Source organism: Pyrgilauda ruficollis, unplaced genomic scaffold, assembly GCF_017590135.1.
Source record: "Pyrgilauda ruficollis isolate IOZ18807 unplaced genomic scaffold, ASM1759013v1 scaffold62, whole genome shotgun sequence".
Classification (NCBI taxonomy): domain Eukaryota; kingdom Metazoa; phylum Chordata; class Aves; order Passeriformes; family Passeridae; genus Pyrgilauda; species Pyrgilauda ruficollis.
The window spans coordinates 1984515-2003953 of NW_024527933.1; the positions used below are offsets into that span (position 1 = coordinate 1984515).

Sequence of the window (19439 nt, forward strand, 5' to 3'; positions counted from 1 at the left end):
GCATGAAAGCCAGGCTGGTACTCCTGGAAATATCATATGTCTGTTATATTTATCCTTCCATTGTAATTTTTCTCCCTTTTTCCAAAGCTATAAGTAGGAGGTGAATCAAACTGAAATAGTCATTTTCATAAATTCTGAGATGAGGATAAATGAACTTCATCTTCAGTATTTGCACAATGTCTGGGAAGTGAGTTGTCTGGGGAGGTAGATAGGGGAAATGCAGGGCTGATGTATCATCTGAATTCCAGTTGGTATTCCCCACACCTTCACAAAAGTGAGCATTTTTGTTTGATTGCAGCTGTAATTATTGCTGAATACAAATGTTCCAATTTAAGCTGCAGAAATGTGGGGAAAGTCTTTGAAGCCAAGAGCATCTGCCTGGAACATGAGCTTCATATTTGAATGAGTAACTTTTACTGCAAAATTACACAATGAATCCCTACATTCAAAAGATAATAATATTTTTTTTTTACTCTAAACACATCATCTACCAACTGCTTTTTAAAATTTATTGGCTTGGCAGCTGGTTTTGTAGAAAATGTGTTACTAAAAGCACACAAGGTTTGTCAGTGAAAGTGAGGCAGCTTGGTGTTGGTACCTTCCTGCAGACTCAGAGCTGGCCATCAATACTGTGGAAAATGGGGTTCTCCCTTCCAGGATTTGCTCTGGCCCGAGGTTTCAGGGGGAAGTGAGCAGGGAGATGCCTGACACAGCAGGACATGCGTGTGCTGCTCCAAGACCATACATCAGAGCAGGGAAAACAGGGATAAAACCCACTCATGAACCAATTTACTCTGTATCATACCCAAAAGTGGACTTTAAAAGGGAGCAGTAATGTAAAGAGATTTATGGAAATGGTTTCCTGCTCTCCTCTGTGTGTTTGTTGCTCATCCTGGTGAGCTCTGATACCTGTTTTACCAGGATTGGAGGGCTGGTGTAGGAATGAGCCCTTGAGCAGTAATCCTGGCTTTGCAGCTTATCTGGGCATAGTCAGTATAGCAAATCACTTGGACAGCTGTGCCTTCACACCCTCCCTCTGTGCCTGCCAAACCCTGCATTCTGACAGCATCTCCTACCTGCTCTCCCACCTCCACCAGCCTGCCCTCGTCCCCCCCTCCTTGGACAGTAAGCTTGTTGAAGCATGGATCTGCCTGGGGACTGGCTTTTAAAAGGCATATTCTCATTTCTGAGATTGGAAAGAATTAAATTAATCTCCTTTATACAAAAAAGTACATTTTTCCTGAAGTAGAAGAGCACAATGGTTGATGCCAACTATTCCTAGCCAGGTTTTGTGCTTGGTGTAATTGCAGTGAGCCCGGTGAGCCGCTGGAGCTGAAGTGCTGCCCCACAGAAACTGCTCCAAAGTGCAGCTCTTGAAAGCTCCTGGGCTCCTTAGCCCTTGGCAGAACCCCAAGGGACCTGGAGCAGGGTGTTTCTGAGTTTTGGATACAGCAGACCTTCCTCTGGGCTGGGGACTCCGTTGTGCCTGTTAAACAAGGAAACTGTTCCTTCCCTTGAAATCCTCCTGCAGGTGCCATCCTGGCCTGGTGTCCCTGGGTCAGGCTGTCCCCAGTTCTGCTGTCTTTGGGTGGATCACTGGGTTTGCTCCTCAAGGTTACTTGCATTCTCCCTGTGTCTCTGTTTCTGCATCTTTCATCCCTGATTGCTCAATTACCCTTCTCCTACCTTCCCAAGGAATATTTATCTGTCTTGTTGGGATGTGAAATGTTGACAGTATGATAATTACGGAGCTGGGAACAAATAATCCAGAGTAGTGGGGGTTTGTTTTAATAGGAGAACAAAAGAATCCAAATTGAAGAACCAAGTGATCCCTGAATAACAACAACTGTTGAAGTGTGGTTGTCATCTGGGTTCTTCCTGACACTTGAATTCCTTCATCCTTTATTAATGTCCCAGCTGTTCCCTGTCCATGTTCCATGGAAGTCATCAGTGCTAACTGGAGAATCCAGACCCAGACTTCCCAAGGTTTCTCTTACTTTACCAAAGGCTGGGAAGGAAATCTTCCCAGAACAGAAGAGGAAGAGAGTGAAATTCTGCAAAGAAGCAGTTAGCTGAAAGTATCAGAGAGAATGTCCAGAACTGAGAGCTGCCAGTCCATGGAATTCTCTGTCCAGGGCAGTGGGAGAAGACTCCGTGACCAAGAGAGTTTCAGCAAGATTGGTAAAATCTTTATGAAAATGGAGTTCAAGCAGCAATCCTTTATTGGCCAGAGGTGGGAAAGAGATGAGGTTTTGTGTGTTAATGTGTTCTATTACTGCTGCTTCTCTGTGATTTGCTGATACTCACATGTGTGAGATTTGCCACATTCATAATTAACCCCCAGTGCCTCTCATTTGATGTAATTCCAGCTTTCCTGACCTGGCCAGACCCACACTGTCCCCTGGGTGACCTGGGGGACATCAGTGCATCTTCATCTGATTTTTCAGCTGGGCTGAGCTGGGTGTTTGCAATGACACTGCAGATCTGATTCATCTCTGGCCATGGCAGGGCAGTGTTGCTAAGCAGCGTTTACAACATGAGCTGCTTCTCACATTCTGGGGCTGCTCCATGGCCTGGCTCCCAGACAGCCCCTCTGATGATCCTGAGTGCTGGATCCCCATGTCTATCCTCTAACAAGAGCATGGGTCTGACCACAGAGTGTGGAGCAGCAGGATTGGAGTTTTTGTTGCCAGTTGCCTCTGGCCATGCAATGGGTTTGCAGCTATTTTGTCATTCCTTTGGGATTTAGCCTAATTCCAAGACACTTCTGTCTCAGAGGGGCTTTCCTTCTCCCTTTAGAGTAAGGTTTTAGGGTGACATCAGTCAGAGCAAGTGGTGGTTCCTTGTTCCTAGTGAGACATCAGGGGAGGTTTAGATGAGATATTGGGAATTTTTTTTTCATGGAAAGGATTGTCCAGTGCTGGAACAGCTGCCCAGGGGAGTGATACAGTCAGCATCCCTGGAAGTGGATGTGGCACCTGTGGTTCAGATGTGAACAGAGTGGTGCTGCTGGGTTGATAGCTGGACTTGATGATGTTAAAGGTATTTTCCAATCTTAACAATTCCATGATTCTCTGATCTGCTTCTGCCCTTAGGGCTCACAGGGTGACTGGGAACAGTCCTGAGATTCATCAAGTTAAATGGAGAAAGAGATTGAGGAACTCTGCACCCACGTAAAGAGTCATGGGTTCAGAAGGAGAACACACCTTAATGTGTGGGTGCACTTCTAGGTCCAGAGAGGATAAACTCTCTTGGTTTTCCCTTGAAGTTCACATCTCTCCTGCTCCACAGACTTTGGGAGGCTGTTGCTCTCCTTCTCCCTTTCCCTGGGATTGCATTGGGCAGATCTTCAGAGCAAGCTGGGGTTTGCCATGTAAACAGGATGTGGAGGTGTTGGTTGCTAAACTTGCTAAAGTGTAATTTCCTAAGGTTTCTGCAGGTTTCTCATAAGTTTGGGAGTGTCTTCAGCCTCAAGGTTGACACTCTCTTGCCTCCCATGTGCCCAAGTTCAAACCAGCCCCATGCAGGCCTCGTGAATCCTGGAAATGCACTTTTTGGGGAAGGGAATTCCACAGGGGCCGTGTGCTCAGTCACCTGCACAGAGCCCTCCATCACACCTGGCAGGAGCAGAGCTGCAGGATGGCAAAGCAACTTACAATGCCAAAGTTCAAATCAAAAAGAGCTGGCAGAAATAAATGATATATGAAGTGTCTGAGGGGCTACAGACACTTCCAGCCCTGTGCCTCTAACACTGAACAAATGAAAAATATTTGATCCATAAAGGTCAGTGCTGTACAGAAATTCTCTTCCTGCCCTGCTTCAGTGCTAGGGACCACTCAGGGGATTATTTCTATTCTTGGGCTTCCCAGAGACACAAATGGTGCCTAAACTCACCCTCAGGGCTGTTTTGGACTCTGCATTCCTGGGGTAGCTCAATGCAGTCCTGTTCTAACAGAGAGAAGGGTAAAAATGTGCACATAGATGTCTTTGCCTTGTAACAAATGGTATCAGATGTTCCCCAAAAAAATGTTTCTCTTTTATTTTGCAAGCTGGGACTAACATTGGTAATTGTAGAAATGGGTAAACTCACTTGTTTGGAACATTTATGGCTATAAAAGGATGGTTAGTGTTGGCACAGCTCTACTTGTTTCACAAATACAAATATTAATTATCCATTCAGCGGAGCCTCAATAAGAGGGTATTTCCATGTGCTGTGCAGGAAGAGAAAAACACCCAAACTAATTCCAGAACTAAATTAAATTTAATATAAAAAATAAATATTATAAAGCTCAGAATAAGGATGGGTCTGGTAGTAAAGTTTTACTCCCAGTTTTATACCTTATCCCTGACATAGCAGGACACATGGAGACCTGGGGTGAAAGGCTACACTGCACACTTGTACTCACAGCAAACACTTATTTATAGCAGTTTCCTTATGATGAGTAGTGAAAAAAATCCTGATGTCCTCTCATGTTCCCCAGAGTTGAGATTTGCTTGAACTAAAACAAAAAGATGTGGAAAAACTACAAAAATAACCCCATCTGTTCAGTATTTCCTGTGATCTGCCTTTGTAGGGGTTGTTCTCTGTGGGTTTGGGGTAAGAGAAGCCAGGTCTGTGTCTGTGCTCCTGTCTGAGAATCCCAGTGCCCCCCCAGTGCCCACCCAGTGCCCTCCCAGTGCCCCCCCAGAGCCCCATGCCAGACCCTCACTCTGCCCCAGCCTCTCCCTGTTTTCCTGGCTTAGAGAACACGGGGAGCTGCCAGGACTCTTCCAAAGAAAGCTGCTCATGAGGCATTCAGCCTGATTTATTGATGTATCATTTTTAAAATTTCATCTCTATTGTGTTTCCATGGTGCTGAATTTTTACCTTTATAACTTTATCCTATGGGTTCTCTGTGAGTGAACATTATTGGTGTGGGAGTCAGCTCCAGACACAAGACTTGCATCATTACTTTATGTTTAATAAAACAGGAGCTCCAGATTTTGCTGTCATTAACACTCTGCTCAGTTTTGTCCCCCTCCCTTTTTCTCTCTCCTTTCTAGTTTTTTTTTCATGTTGCCCCAGGGCGTGTGGAATTCTACAGTTCCTGCATCTTAAAGGCATATGGTGCTGATGGGTTTGCACATATGCTTTAAAAGTATTATAATACCAAAAATATTCAAACATTATAATAGAATATAGGATTATTTCCAGGTTCTAGAGTAATTGAAAAGGCCAAATTTTATAAGGAAGAAAAATGTAAATGAGAGTCCCACCTTTCTCAGTCTGCAGTGAGATGATGGCATTGGATTTTGGGTTTGTGAAATATGTAAGAAAAGAGCCCAAATCACAGCAGATTTAATTGTGCTGTTTTGAATTGTGCCATCCTGTTTTAGCTGAAGTTGCTGTGGTTGTGATTAAGCCGTTCCTCAAAAGGATTTGTTTTGTTTTCTTCTGCCTTCCTTTTTTGTGTCTTATTATGACTTCAGTCAGCTCTTGTGATTAGAGCGATTGTACTCCGGGCTTGGAGATGTCAGAGGCAAAACAGCAGAAACAAAGCAAGAAAAGCAACGCCCTTGCCCTTGAAAAGTGAAATCAGTGCTCGCTGGGAGCTCTGTGTGTTCCCAGAGAAGCTGTGGCTGCCCTGGATCCCTGGGAGTGTCCCAGGCCTGGCTTGGGACACCCCCAGGACGGGGCTTGGAGCACCCTGGCGTAGTGGGAGGTGTCCCTGCCGTGGCAGGGGTGGCACTGGATGCTGTTGAAGGTCCTCCCAAGCCAAACCACTCTGTGATTCCATGGTTCACACCTTTTTCTTGCCAGGCTTGATGAGTTCTGTGCCACATTGCTCTGTGGGCTTTCAGGGATTGCATGGGGCTCTACTCTGGACCACAATGATTGTCTCTAAAGAGCCTAAAAGATCTCCTCTTGCTCAGACCTTAGGCTGTGCAGGGATGAATTTATATAGCTGGTACCTCTGCTCCCATTGTAATAGATATTTCAAGGTTTATTCTAGCTGAAGGGATTCTTGGGCTCTGCAGATTTCTATTTTTTGTCATTTCATAGAGACTATTAACTTCTGAATGAAACCTTTCTCAGTTACTAGTTTAATCTTTGCTACGATATTTTTACTGGTGGTGAATGCTGCCCACACACAGGAAGACACAATTCTGCCCTAGACAGCTCTCAGTATAAACTTTAAAGTGTATAAAGAACATGCATGCAAAGGGCAGCACTTTAATTGCTGGAAGTGCCAAGAATGCAGCTCAGCTAGAGGAGCAGGCAATGCTCAGAGGGTGGGATTAGCCTTGTTTGTCTGGAGATCAGAATCAAATGTTGTTTAAAGTCATAAATGAAGAAGAAATGGATCATGTCCTTATGATCTCACTAGGAAAGCTCGACGGTCACACCCCAGGTCAGAATCTCTTTCTTGTATTTTCACAGACAAACTTCTGTCTTTTTTTCTTACCCCACCTAAAAATTACAGAAGGTATTAATTCACACATTAGGCTTTTCTGATCTCTGGTGTGCACTGTGGAGGTGCAAAGTATCACTATAGCAGCATAATTTATCAGCATTAAAATCTCTGACATCTCATTCTCCCAAGGAAGCTGGCAATGAAAATGGAAAATGGCTCTGTGTGATCTTCTGGTGGCAACAAATGTAAAAACAATGGCAAACAGAAGAAAAGTAATGTCCTGCTACAACCCTAAATTCTAATTTCTAAATCCTGCATGAATCATGGAACAGTTGTGGAGATGTGGAATACACAACTGAGGAAGAAAAATGTCACTGCTGGTTGTAGAAGACATTTGGGTTTTTCTTTATCAATGCCCTGTCCAGAGCTCAAAGCTATTCCTGGATTGAAGAAGGGTCTTGATAAAATGAGGACATATTTGTGGGTGAGCTGGCAGTGGTTAAGGAACTCCAATCTCTCATTCCTGGGCCAGAACCTTCTCACCAGAAGAGTTTAGGGCAATATCAGCTGCTTGGCCAGTCGTGTACTTTGGATTTTCCCTTCACAGCAAATACTGGCCAGGGTCCACAGCAGGCAGCCAGGGCCTGGTCCAGTCAGAGGAACAAGAGCATGGGGAGTTGATAGGTGAGTGTGGGGCTGATACCACACTGATACCATGAGTGTGGGGCTGATACCACAGTGATACCATGAGTGTGGGGCTGATACCACACTGATACCATGAGTAGGAGGCTGGCTAAGGTCTGAGGACTGAGGGAAATATCTTAACAATGCTTTAGATAATGCAAATCCTCAAATTTGCTTTTCACAGCCATGTTTCTCTGTACTATAAAATTCTCTAAAGGTATTTCTCAGGGACAGAACCCTTTTGAAAAGGCCTTTGTTATCTCCCACGTTGGCTTTGTGCAGTATGACAGAGTGTACAATGTGATGGCCTGTGTGTTATACCTCCTGCTATTTGAGTCATGCAAATAGCTCCCAGAAAAATATTCAGTCCACACAGATGCATGTTACATAGCTTGTTTGTAAGTAAAGTGGCACTTGATAAATGTGAAACACCTTTGGTTATCTAGATGTTTGAAATTCTTGGTGCACTTACGAACAGGGAAGTCACTTCCATAATAAGAGCCACACAGAGTGCCCAGGGAGATTTTGCAGCTTGAGAAAGACATAATGTGAGCGTGAATATCCGAGGTGGGGAAGGAGTGTTTAAATGGCATGAACAAATGACAGGCTCCATGGAAGTTGGACTGTGATTATCGCCCTGCAAGACGTATTAAAGATATTAATTTGTAAAAGTGAGCTGCTAAGGATCCATTCCTATATGCTGAGTGGAGAAACTCCTGAGGCTCCTGCCTGGAGCAGAGGGTGTGCTGTGGGCATGGCTGGGATGCTGCTCTGGTACTCTCACACGTGTCAGAATCTGGGCTTGATCCGTGGATATTTTCCACCCTTTCCTGGGGCTGGGGAAGGGAAGCAATATGTGCAGAAGCTCAGTTCTGTGGGGATTTGCTGAGCTGTTCATGTGGAGCTATCTGTTTCTTTAGTGTGATGGTCCATAGAAGGAACACGCCTTCATGCTTTGCCCCAAAATCCTGGTTTCTCTTTAAAATGCCCCCCACTTTTCCTGGCCAAAGTGCTTGACCCTCTCGCCCCGTTCTCACACACTGCAGATGCTGGCCAGCACAGTAGTATTATGCTTTTATTGCCTTATTTAGCGGAGAGATTAAATGTAATGTTCAGATTATGTAGAACATTAACTCCTAACAATAAGCAAATAACACATTAGAAGCTTTGCTATGAAAACGTTCGGTGCTGGCTCTGCTGTGGAGCTCTCCGGGAGCCGTGACTTATGTTCCGCGAGGGAGGAGGCTCGGCGGGGAAGGAACGAGCCGGGGTCTCTTCCCGAAGGTGGTGCCTGTACCCCGAGCCCACAGGCGGTGTCAGGACGGGCTTTATGGAGCTCCATCCATGGAACCGAAGCAGCTGAGCCCGGCTGTGCGGGATCCGGGCAGTTCCGAGCAGGTAAAACGGAGCTGCCGTGCCCGTGTGCCCGGCGTGGGTGGCGTCTGCGCTGGGGCGGCCGGACCCGCGGCCATCCCCTGCTCCCGTCAGAGCCGCCATGTGCCAGTCTCGTCTTTCAGACGGGATTTTTATGGGAGCTGATGGTTGCCAGGGCAACGGAGGCTTCGGGGAGTCTGGCGCGCCGCAGCCCCGGCCGGGAGCGCCGGGAGCAGATGTTGGCTGACGCCGGGCGCTGCCAGCGCCGCTCATGCGGGAGCTGCCGAGGACGCTGTGCCCGGGCGGCTCCGCTGCCGCTGCCCGCTCCCCTCTGCCTTGTAATTTAGTATTCTTGTCTCACCCCACAGGGGTTCCTCAGCCGTCGGCTTAAAGGCTCCATCAAAAGGACAAAGAGCCAACCGAAGCTCGATAGGAACAGCAGCTTCCGGCACATTTTACCTGGCTTCAGGAGTGTGGACCATGAAAGGTAAGGGGACGTTTCGCGGAGGGTGTGGGGAGAGAGGAGGATATTGATTTTTCCCGTTCTTATTAAGATCTTGCTTATCTCACTCAGAGCAAGGGCTGCATCTCTGATAGAAGCAGACTTGGTTAATTGCAAGAGGGGTAGTTTTAATTTGTTGTTGAGGGTACGGTGCAAGCCCTCCCTTTTCAGGTTAAATTCCAGGTGCAGAGAAGCCTGACTGCTCTTTCTCTTCCCCAATAAATCCTAAATTGAGGCACCGGCATATAAATTGCAGAGAGATGCAGCAGCCAGAGCCGACTGATGCAGGTGAGGGAGGGATGCTCCCGCACTGGACTGCACCGATCACAACTGGGTTACACACGGTAGGAACAATGCCGTGGAACAATAACAACCATAATCTCCCCAAATCCCTGTCTCCCCCTCACACACGTCCGTCTCCATCCCGCCTTGTCTGCCGTCATTACACGGAGATGGAACCGGCGTGTGGCCGGAGCTGCTGCTTCTGCCCGAGCCATGACAGGAGCTCAGCCCAGGAGGGATGTGTTGCAGGGAATGTGCAGATGGATCTGATAAAGCATTTCACGTGGGATGGCCAGTATTGGAGCAAATTGCAAGTAAAATAGAAGAGAAATGTGATCTTTGAGATTCTTCCGCTGGTTAGAAAGTAGAACAGCTCTTTAGTGGATTTGTGTGTATTTATGTCTGTGTAGATTATGTTAGCATGAGCGTGAGACAGGCACCGTTCAAGGTAAATTCATGTGTAAATTCACATGCAGATCAAGGTCATGGTTGGGGAAGACAGATTCCTTTACCAACCACAAACCAGTGGTTTGCTTCCAAAAGGTAGATCTTTCAACCTTACACAAATAATTTTGGGGAGTGACAGAAATATTGAAGTGCTAGGAAAAGTCTGTCTGAAAATTCCTCCAGGCTGGACCTGATGTAACCAGTTCGGAGCAGAGCAGTTTAATACACCAGGATGGTACTTGAGAACCCATTGAGTAAATGCTTCACTTTGAAAAGCAATGACAACTTACTTTGTTTTAGCTGTACTTATTCACTGGAGGAGGCATGAGCTTTTGAAGCTCACAAACAACAATTGTCAATCTGGATTTTTCCTTACCTGACCTACTGCAGCCTCCTAAGTTTTTTTCTTCTGGATTCTGCAAGTGAAATGATTGTGCTGGTTAGTGCCGAGTAAGATTTCAGGGATTACTAGCTGGGCAGACAGAGTTGGTTTGATTCCTGTGCTGCAGTTTTCCCAAACGCTCGAAGTAGGGCACTGTGTTCCAGAGGGAAGCGAGCGGAGCCGGCTGGCCGGGAATGTGCCACCGGTGCTGCTGATTGCTCCAAGAACAGGCAGATTAGGCAAGGTTTCCCTTCTACCTGGATGACTTTTGTTTCGTTTGTGACTTGGCAGGATAGGACATGGGAATTAACTGTTCTGGCCAGCCCTGCAGCCAGAGTCATTTTCCCAAATTAAGCCTTGTAATTTCCCTGCCCTCCCAGCACAGCAGCCCGGGAGCTGGCTGGGCTTCCCACACCCAGAGGTACTGCAAGTTCTCCTTAAAGAGGCTCGGGGAATCCTGTAGTGCATTTGCAGTGTAGAGCTTAAGGGTGGATTAGAGGAGAGGTGGCACTTGGCAGCCTCGAATAACCAAGGATTTGCTTATATGAGTATGAGAAACTGAAAATGAATTATGCCTTCATGATACCCGAGACTAGACCTTCTGTTAGGCAGGCATCTCTCAAAAATGCATTTCCTCTGTGATGCAGACATCCCTGAGCTGCAGGACACGGGGACTCAGAGGCTTTTGACAGCAGGCTCTTCGTCCCTTGCTGCCATGGCAGTGTCACATCTGTCAGGTGAGCAGGAGTCCTCTGCAGGAGAGCTTGGCCTTAGGGACTGTTGCTCTCAGAGAGGTGAAAGCAAAGCAGCAGCTGGGCCTCTCAGTCATGCAGCGAGGCTTTGGTTACAGAAGATAATTTTATCTTTCTGAACATTCCCATCCCATTGTATGTGCACAATGTATATGAAAGAGCTCAGGTCTCTCAGATCATTCTCATGCATTTGCTGCTGTGCTTTTCTTGCTTGTAATCCAAGAACTGTTCCAGAGAAGCATTTGGTATTGGAATATTCGCCTCTTAAATATTTGATTCTTGACTCCATCTTGTATCAAAGCTGATTGTTCAGGAGCCACTCCTCTGCTCGTGGAAGTCACCATTGTAACAGTGCTCTGCCCTGGAGCGTGGGCCAATTCTTGTGGGAATGCCACAGCAAAATGAATAGTGCAGTAAATTCAGTCAAAACACTCCAGGTTGAAATATTGAGCTAGAGTAGATGGTAAATGCTTCTGTTACTTGGCTTCTTTGTATCTAAATTGGGACTCTTGCTGCCTCTTAGTTCCTTTCCCCCCCCCTTCCTTGCATGTCCTGTTTATCCTGCAGATGAATTTTTGAAATACATGAACTGTGCACATGCATGTTCAGGCAGATAGTGACACGGATGTGGTTTGTGTGTGGGGCAGAGAATGTAAACAAATATATTTCACTGAATTACTGTGGGGTTCACAGGGATGGATTTGGCCAAATTTTGCCAGTCTTGTGTGTACTGGGTTTTTTCCTGTTACAGTAACAGTAATACAATTACTGATAGTAAAAGAAGCAAAATCACAGCAAGTGTAACTCACCTTCTGTATGAGAGGTGCATTAATATGGTACAATCAGAGTATGTAAATATGAGATCTAAAGGAGGATTGTGGAATGAGTGTTCTTTCAATTTGCTGGCTGGTTATATTGCTTGTTAGAGCTAAAACAGGTTCCAAGAAGTGGCTTTTTGCTAACAATGTCTCCTGCCTCCTGATTTATTACAGCAGTTCACTAAGTTTTTATCGTAGAGCACTGAATGCTTGGCTTTGTAGTGACCTCTGGAATCAGCCACAAATCAAGCATTTGGCAGATGGATTTTTCTTAATTGGACCCACATTTCTCCTACAAAATTTGTGATGGAGAAAATTTCTGGGTTGGCCATGGAGCACAGGGCGTAGAGCCAGAGAAGGGAGAGAAGGTTGTTCTGCTGCAGTTGGTAATTATTGGTTGGGATGTATTGCTGATGATTTTCTGGTAGTGGCAAAGGTGATTTTACACCAGCACTGAGAGGGCAGGGCCACAGTAACACTGTGTGGACAGGTGCCTTCAGATTGTCTTGATTTGGTGAAAAATGGGTACTCTGGATAGCTCTGTGTTCTGATGGAATCCCTGAACTGATCATTGCTGGAGACACCTTTCCTCACTGCACCTAGAATCCATTTAATGCTACGGGACTCTGGAGTACCAACATTCGTGATTATTTTGCAAGGTTTTTGTTTTTTATAATTCCAGGAGATAACATTCTATTTAAGCTTTTATTGGCACTACAAAAGCCTGAGCATATGGTTGATTGTTAAATGAGCCTCAGCCTTGGAAGGGGTACAGCCCTGCATTAATAACAACAGCAACTTGCACTACTGAGACTTCCTCTTTAAATTCATTTTTGTCTTTAGCCCATCCAAAATTTTGGCTTCTAACCCCCAGAGGGAAGAGGAATTATACAAGTTGTACTGCAACACATTTAGTTTCTACTCTGGCGCCCATGCTGTCTGTTGTAGGAGCTTTCCATGTGCACAGAGCTTGTTTTGGTGCACCAGGAAATGATGCTGCTCCTGCAGCAAACTTAGTTTGGGAGTTCTTGGAGATCTAATTTATTTATTCCCAACAAACCTGATATGCCAGATATTTTTAGGCATGGTGAAATTGGTTAAGTTTGCTGAGAATCTGGTGAGTGCTGCATGGTGAAGGATGAAGTTGCTCTATTTCCTCTGGAATTGGAAAGAGGAATGACTCATGCTGCAGAAGCAGGACACTGGCAGACCCCAGAACCACGGAGGGCTTTCAGATCTGTGTGAGCAAGTGCTGGAGAGCTGCTGCCTCTTCTGGCTCCTGCTTAAATGGTATTATCCAGGGAAGCTGGCTGAGTAGGGAAACCTACACCAGAGGGAACCCCAGGAGGGTGGCACTGACACCTCACTACAGACAGCCAGGCTCTGGTTTTGATTGTAATGAAGATCTTGAGGAAACACTGTGCAGTGTGTGTAGGGGAGCCATCCAGCCCCATCAGCAGTGACTGAAATGCAGAATAAAACATCTTGCACAGCCAGGCACATGCAGCAGTCCCTCGTGTGACACTCCATGTCATTCATGCCAGGGGTGGTGCCTGTCCCCCCTTCCCCCACATCAGGGAACAGATTTCAGCAGAGAAATCAAGATTCAAGGAGAGTCTCAGAATTCAGCCTGGCCTCATGCAGTACCTGCATTTATACCAAGGCTGCTTTGTCCTGAAATAAGCAAATCAGCCTTTTAATGGGGTTCCTTTGCAAAATATTTCTTGAACCAGAAAGTTAATTACTGATCTCTAATTAGTGGCTGTGTTAAGAGGCTGGAGTAAAATCAGAGAGAGCTGCTTTGAAGGAGAGATGCAGGAAGAAATTACCATTTCTCTCCATAAACTGATGTGATGTTCCTCATCTTCTTCTCATGGTATCGGGAAGTTTAGACACTTTAAAAAGGAGAATGTTGTTAATGGAAAGAGGGCATTTTGAAAGGACTTTTCTGGAAGGCATTGAAAGAATCATAGTAACTCCAAGAGGAACAGAGATGGATTGAAAGTAATGTGAGGCCTTTCAGCTTCTCCCAAGGCAGCAGCAAGGTCCCAACTGTTCCTCCTGTTAATTTGACTTTTGCAGATACCTGTGAACATGTATCAGAGGCTGCCTGAGGTAGATGCATTCCCCATTCTCAAAGGATACAGAAACACTTTCCTTTATCCTACGCATCCAAACCAACTTCCTAATTGAACGGGGGGTCATACTAAAGCTTTCAGTAAAGGCTGTATTAGCTCCTGCTAATTCCTCAAGTCATAATAAACATCAGGGGAAAGGCTAAGAGGCTGGAATGATTTTCATAGAATCATGGCAGAATTTTCACAGCCTTTTTCCCCGTTCTGCACTCGCTGCTTCCTGACAGCCCCGTGCCCCACGGGGTGCAGCCGGCGCGTTGACTCGACTCGGAGTCACGGAACAAAATTAGAAAATCCTTCCTGCTCCGGCATATGCAGCACTGCTGGGATAATTGGCTTCATGCATCTTACAATTAGCTTGCAAAAATATGTTTTGCATCCCTGACCTTTTCTCTATACGCAAGGCCATTGTTTCCCTGTCCTGCTTAATTACAAAATAGAGCGTTGTGTGAGGAGAGAGATGACATCGTTGGATCGTCGGCTCTAATTTGACGAGACATCGTAATGGGGAGTTTTCATACCGAGGGCACTGAATTAGTGTAGCGTGAAGCCACATTTCTACAAACCTACTAAATAAGGAGAAGTTAATTTTCTGCTCTATCTTTTTGACGTTTGTAATCAAAGCATTGTATTCCAGCTGCAGATGGTTAGCACATGAGGGATGTTTGGGAAATGCCGACAATCGCCAGGCATTGTCTGCGCGGCCGAGGATCAGGTTGATTAATGGATACAAGGATGCTTGCTTTCATTTTGCTGCTCTCCCAGCCTGAATACACATTATTGACTCGTGTGGCCACTGCCTGGCAGCTGGGATGTGCTGCTGCAGCAGTGCACACCTCAGGGGTACAAGCACAGAGCTCTGCTCGTGTCCCTCGAGCACAGGCTGAGCCTGGGCGACAGCTCCGCTGAGCTGTGGCCCGTGGTGTCGTGATACTCTTCAGGTGGAAGACAGATACTGCTACTCCATTGCATCATTTTTGTTTCCAAACAGACCATTTATTCTGACTTTGCCCCGGTGAGGTTTTCATGTGCATGAATTTCAGTGCAATTACATTAGCATTACTCTTCATGTCAATAACCTCAAAGGAAAAAAAGAGAAAGAAAATGCCATCACTGCAGCTTTTCTACCAGAGGATGCTTTCTGTTCCTTCTAGACTCTTCTCTGCTTTTCTAATTATCATCTGTTTACAACAGATACTGAGATACTTCTATCTCAGGCTGAAACATCCCCCTGCTGTGGGCAGGGACACCTCCCCCAGCCCTGAGCAACCTGGTCTGTGGAAGGGCATGAAATGAGATGAGCTTTAGAGTCCCTTCCAACCCAAACCAGTCTGGCATTCTGTGATTCTGTGATTTCACAGTGAAAACTGCTCCTGATGAAACCATCACTGGTACACCGAGAGGAGCAGTCCTGCTCTCCCCTCCCCACATGTTCCTCTTCCCATCTCATGATCTTGGGAAGGGCAGCAAGTGGATTCAGTGGGAAATTATTATTTAAGGGGTGATTTTCTGTTTGGGTGGGGCACTGAACCAGCTCCAGTAGCTGCAGAGAAGTGGGAAGGTGGCAGAGCAGGGACTTTCCCTGTTTCTGGCATGTGCAGCCGTGTTTGATGGGATGTAACTGTACTCTCAGTTTCTGCCCCTCGTGCTGTGTGGGCCTGGGGGAAGGATGTCCAACTGGCATCTGCCTCCAGTTTCCATCTTCCATGGAATTTCCCATCTCCTAGGAGAGATCCATTGCATGTTGGCTCACACTTTGCTGTCCTCTACTCTGTCATTTCTAGTGGCAATTAGTTTTAGTAATAAATGGTTTTCTCTCTTGGAAGCAAGGAAGGAATGTTTAAAAAAAAACTTTTCAAACCAACTTCCGCTCTGTTCTTTATTGAAACCTTGCAAGACCTCGATTGGAAAATCTGTGTGAGGGATAAAGAGTTGCAAGTGAGCATGGAAGTGAGGTGGGGAAGGGTTCCAAGCCTTTGTTCAGTGCTGGAGAAGCCGATGTGTGACGTGTGTTCCTTGTTATCCCAGCTCTTATTGCAGTGCTCAAGCCCTAAAATCCACTGATTGTAGCTGGAGGCAGCAGCTGGAGCTGGAGCTCACTGCTGGCTCTGACTTGTACAGAGCACTGCCTGTAATGATGCTCAGGACTTGTGAATACCAAATAACTCTGTCAAGTTCATCCATCAGCTCAGAGCAAAAACCAGATTAAGGAAAAAATATGCTTCCTCCTTACCATGTTCTTTAATAAAACCTTAGGCTGTAGTGCCTCTGAAATGGTTATTAGTGAGATTTCAAGTAGTTTGTTCACCTATGGGTATTTTATGATAGTGATGTTATGATGCTTATCTGGTTGGCAGTGTTTACAATTCAAATCTTCAGTACAACTACAGAATGTCTCACTTAGGCTCTCTTCCACACAATTCAGGTCTGGTGTGATAAAAAAAAAAAGCAAAAACTGATTTTAATTGAATTAAACCAATGCATTTTAGCTGGAATTAAAATGTAATTTGTTTAAAAATACTGAATTGATTTGAACTAAAGCCAGAAATATGAATTTAGCTTTAATCCACGTGTGTTATGTAAGTAATTATATGAGAAAGGGCTGTGGCATGCCTTGTGTGTGATTGATAATGTGCAGGAGGGTGGCATTCCCTCATTCCAAAGGATGGAAATGCAGTAGGAATAAGAAAGCCAGAGCTTTTCCATCATCCCTTTGCTCACGTTTACAGATGTCTCTGGGATTAAGCTGCCCCCCCAGCCCAGGGGGGATTTCTGCCCATCCCAGCCCCCAGTGCTGCCTCTCTGCAGGAATCCCTGTGCAGAGCAGGCCTGCAGCAGATCCCAAATGATTTCCATAACTCAGCTCTATGTACCTTGAATTATTAATATTTTGCTGTCCTGGCTGTGTGGGGAGATTTGTTCCATTAGGGATGTGTTTGTTGCTATATAGTAGCACTTTAGATGATGGGAATCCAGGGGGGGAGAGAGAGAGAGAGAGAGGGAAGGATTTATATGTTACATTCTTTTGGTGAGAGCAGAGTTTTTACCAGTGCCTGGCTCTGAGGATTGGAATGAAAGGCCCAGGGCTGTTGTTGCTCATCTTGGAGTCTGGTGTTTATCCTCTGCCTGGGCATAATCCCCTTGGGCACCAAGCAAGGCCAAGTGCCATCAGGATGTGAATGGTTTCTCTCATGACAGGGCAGTGTCCCTGATTTCCCTGGATTGTGGCATCTCCTGCCCTTCCCCAGGAGCTGTTTGTGGCTGTGTGGGTGAGGCAGGGCTTGTCCAGCGAGCTGTAATCAGTGAGTGGCACAGGGCCACGTGCAGGGGGTGCCTTGCAGGGCACTGGGCACCCCGAGGTGCCATCCCTGAACAGGATATTCATCCACAGAGGCTCTGCAGGAACCTCTCCAGCTCCCCCGAATTAATTATTCACTGATCATCACTCAAACCTTATGGATTAGGGAGCAGGGTTGGCAGGGGGTGGATGGAAGATGGAGCAATTTGGATTGCAATTAGTGTTTCATTTCTTCCCCTGCTCCCTGTTTGCTTAAATTGGAGATTGTGTGTTAGCACCAAGCAAGGATTTACATCCCAGCAGTGGAAGTTCCCTGTGCACCAGAAACCAGCAAATCCACTGCAGTCCTTAAGCTTCCCCAAGGGATCAAATACTCTCTTTGAGAAGTTGAAATATCAGGGAAACATGTTTTGCTTGGAAAATGGTGTGAGGGAACAGCAGTGCCTGGTCTGCTGGAGCAGGGACTTCACCAGCCATATCCTACCCTCACAATAACTGCATGTAGGTGTTGTCTCTTGATCCTGAGGGAATGGCACAAGCTCTGCCAGGGAAAATTTAGACTGGATTTCAGGAAAAGTTCTTCCCCCAGAGGGTGGTGGGGCACTGAACAGGATCCCCCAGGGGATGGGCACAGCCCCAAGGCTGCCAGAGCTGCAGGAGTGTTTGGACACTGCTCTCACACACAGGGTGGGGTTGTTGGGGTGCCTGTGCAGGGCCAGGGTTTGGACTGGATGATCCTTGTGGGTCCCTTCCAGCTCAGGACATTCTGTGGTTCTGTGAGCCCTTATCTCTCGTCTCCCCTTGCCACTCCTGGCGTGTGCTCCTTGCCAGGAACCCTCTCTGGGAGGAGGGAAACCCATGAGGGTGAGCAGCCCCCAGGTCACCCCCAGCCCACCAGGGCTGTCCCACTCACAGACAGTGTCATTGGAAGATTAGTCATTACAGCAGTTACCAAGAGTTGGGAGCTCTGCTCCACCAGGGAGACTGTGTCTAATTTAGAAACCTCCAGGGGTTTTTTGATTATACCAGTAACCACAGTCTGGGTCACACTTTGCAATAATTATCCTGATGTCTGAGAGCTTGTTAGAACATCCCTGGAGGAAGGGGCCTGGTTGCATCAGAGGAGAATTTAGAGGTATATGCTGGCAAACCTTCAGCACTAGAGATTTATTTAAGTTAGTTCTTTTAATTGCTTTCCAGCATCCCAATTCTGTTATAAGCTCTCTGAGCCATCTAGGGAAGTGAGTGTAGCTCACATTAATCTCCTCAATCCTTCTTCTTCTAACTAGTTACTCCCAGCTTCATTTACACGGGCATTTGAGCCCTACAGAGCAGGTAATAATTTTGATTCTGTTTAAACATGTTCTAACAGAAGATATAAGATAGGAAAAATCATCAGCTGACTGCAGCATTGGATTCTTTTTTAACTCTCATCTCTTAAGCGTGGCTTATGATCTTTGTATAACACTGCTGCCTCCCAAGTCTGTTGGCAGCTCTGTGATATGTATTCATAGAGCAATTCCAGTCCTTGAGTGAAGCCTGCAAGAAAAGGGCAGAGAATTATTTGTCTTTTTTTTCATTATCGTGGCCCTCTTGTACTTGCTCTGACACACACTTGAGAGAAGTTTGCCTTGATGCCTTTATATCTGAAGCTCTCTCTCTGTTCAGGGTGTCTCACCCTTGTTAGATAAAGTCACTCATGTTGAGGCTCTCCCTGACTTTATTAATCGCAGTCCCAACCTCTCACACAAAGCAGAGCCTCCACACACCCTCAGGTACACACTGACAGCAGGGAGGGAGGAACACAGGGACTCCAGCATGTCCAAGGGGTGGCCAATGAGCCAGGGCCAGCTCCCTGTTATTCCCTGCCTTGGGAGCTTTGTTCTCTCTTCTGAATGGCAGAAAAAGTTCCATTGTCTCAAAAAATAACAATAATCCTGTTTGAGTGGTGTGAAGTTTTTGGTCTCAATTACATCTCTTATCAATGAGTGCCACAGACAGGCACTGTCTGATACATAATTTATAGCACTGAGAGTTTTTAATCTAATAAAGTCTGTTATCTTTCATCTTTCTTATCTATTCATTGGCCATTTTAGAAAAGACAGTAAATAGAAACAGGCAATTCATTCCTGATTCTACCATGCGTTATTTGTGTCTCCTTGTCTTTTCCAGCTAAAGACACTCCACTTGAATTGTTCTCCATGGTTTTTATCACTTTCAGTCATTCCCTGCTCAGTGTGTTTGCTCATGTACAGTATTATGTTGTTGGAAGAAACATCTTTTCTACACCTTGAAAGCACTGGCAAGTCTGCTCTGGGCATCTGTGAGCAGCAGGGACACAGCTCCAGGGCTCCCATGGGGACACAGGCT

General features: G+C 46.0%; 1 protein-coding gene across 5 annotated transcripts in view; it reads left to right on the forward strand.

Moving 5' to 3' along the window:
• Positions 1–19439, forward strand: part of LOC121362488 (DAB2 interacting protein) — a 150799-nt gene that overhangs the window by 48722 nt on the left and 82638 nt on the right. For all 5 annotated transcript variants that reach the window (XM_041484045.1, XM_041484044.1, XM_041484043.1 and 2 more), the window contains exon 3: positions 8822–8940. In XM_041484045.1, coding sequence (XP_041339979.1) covers positions 8822–8940 — 119 coding nt within the window. The remainder of the gene's footprint in view (positions 1–8821; positions 8941–19439) is intronic.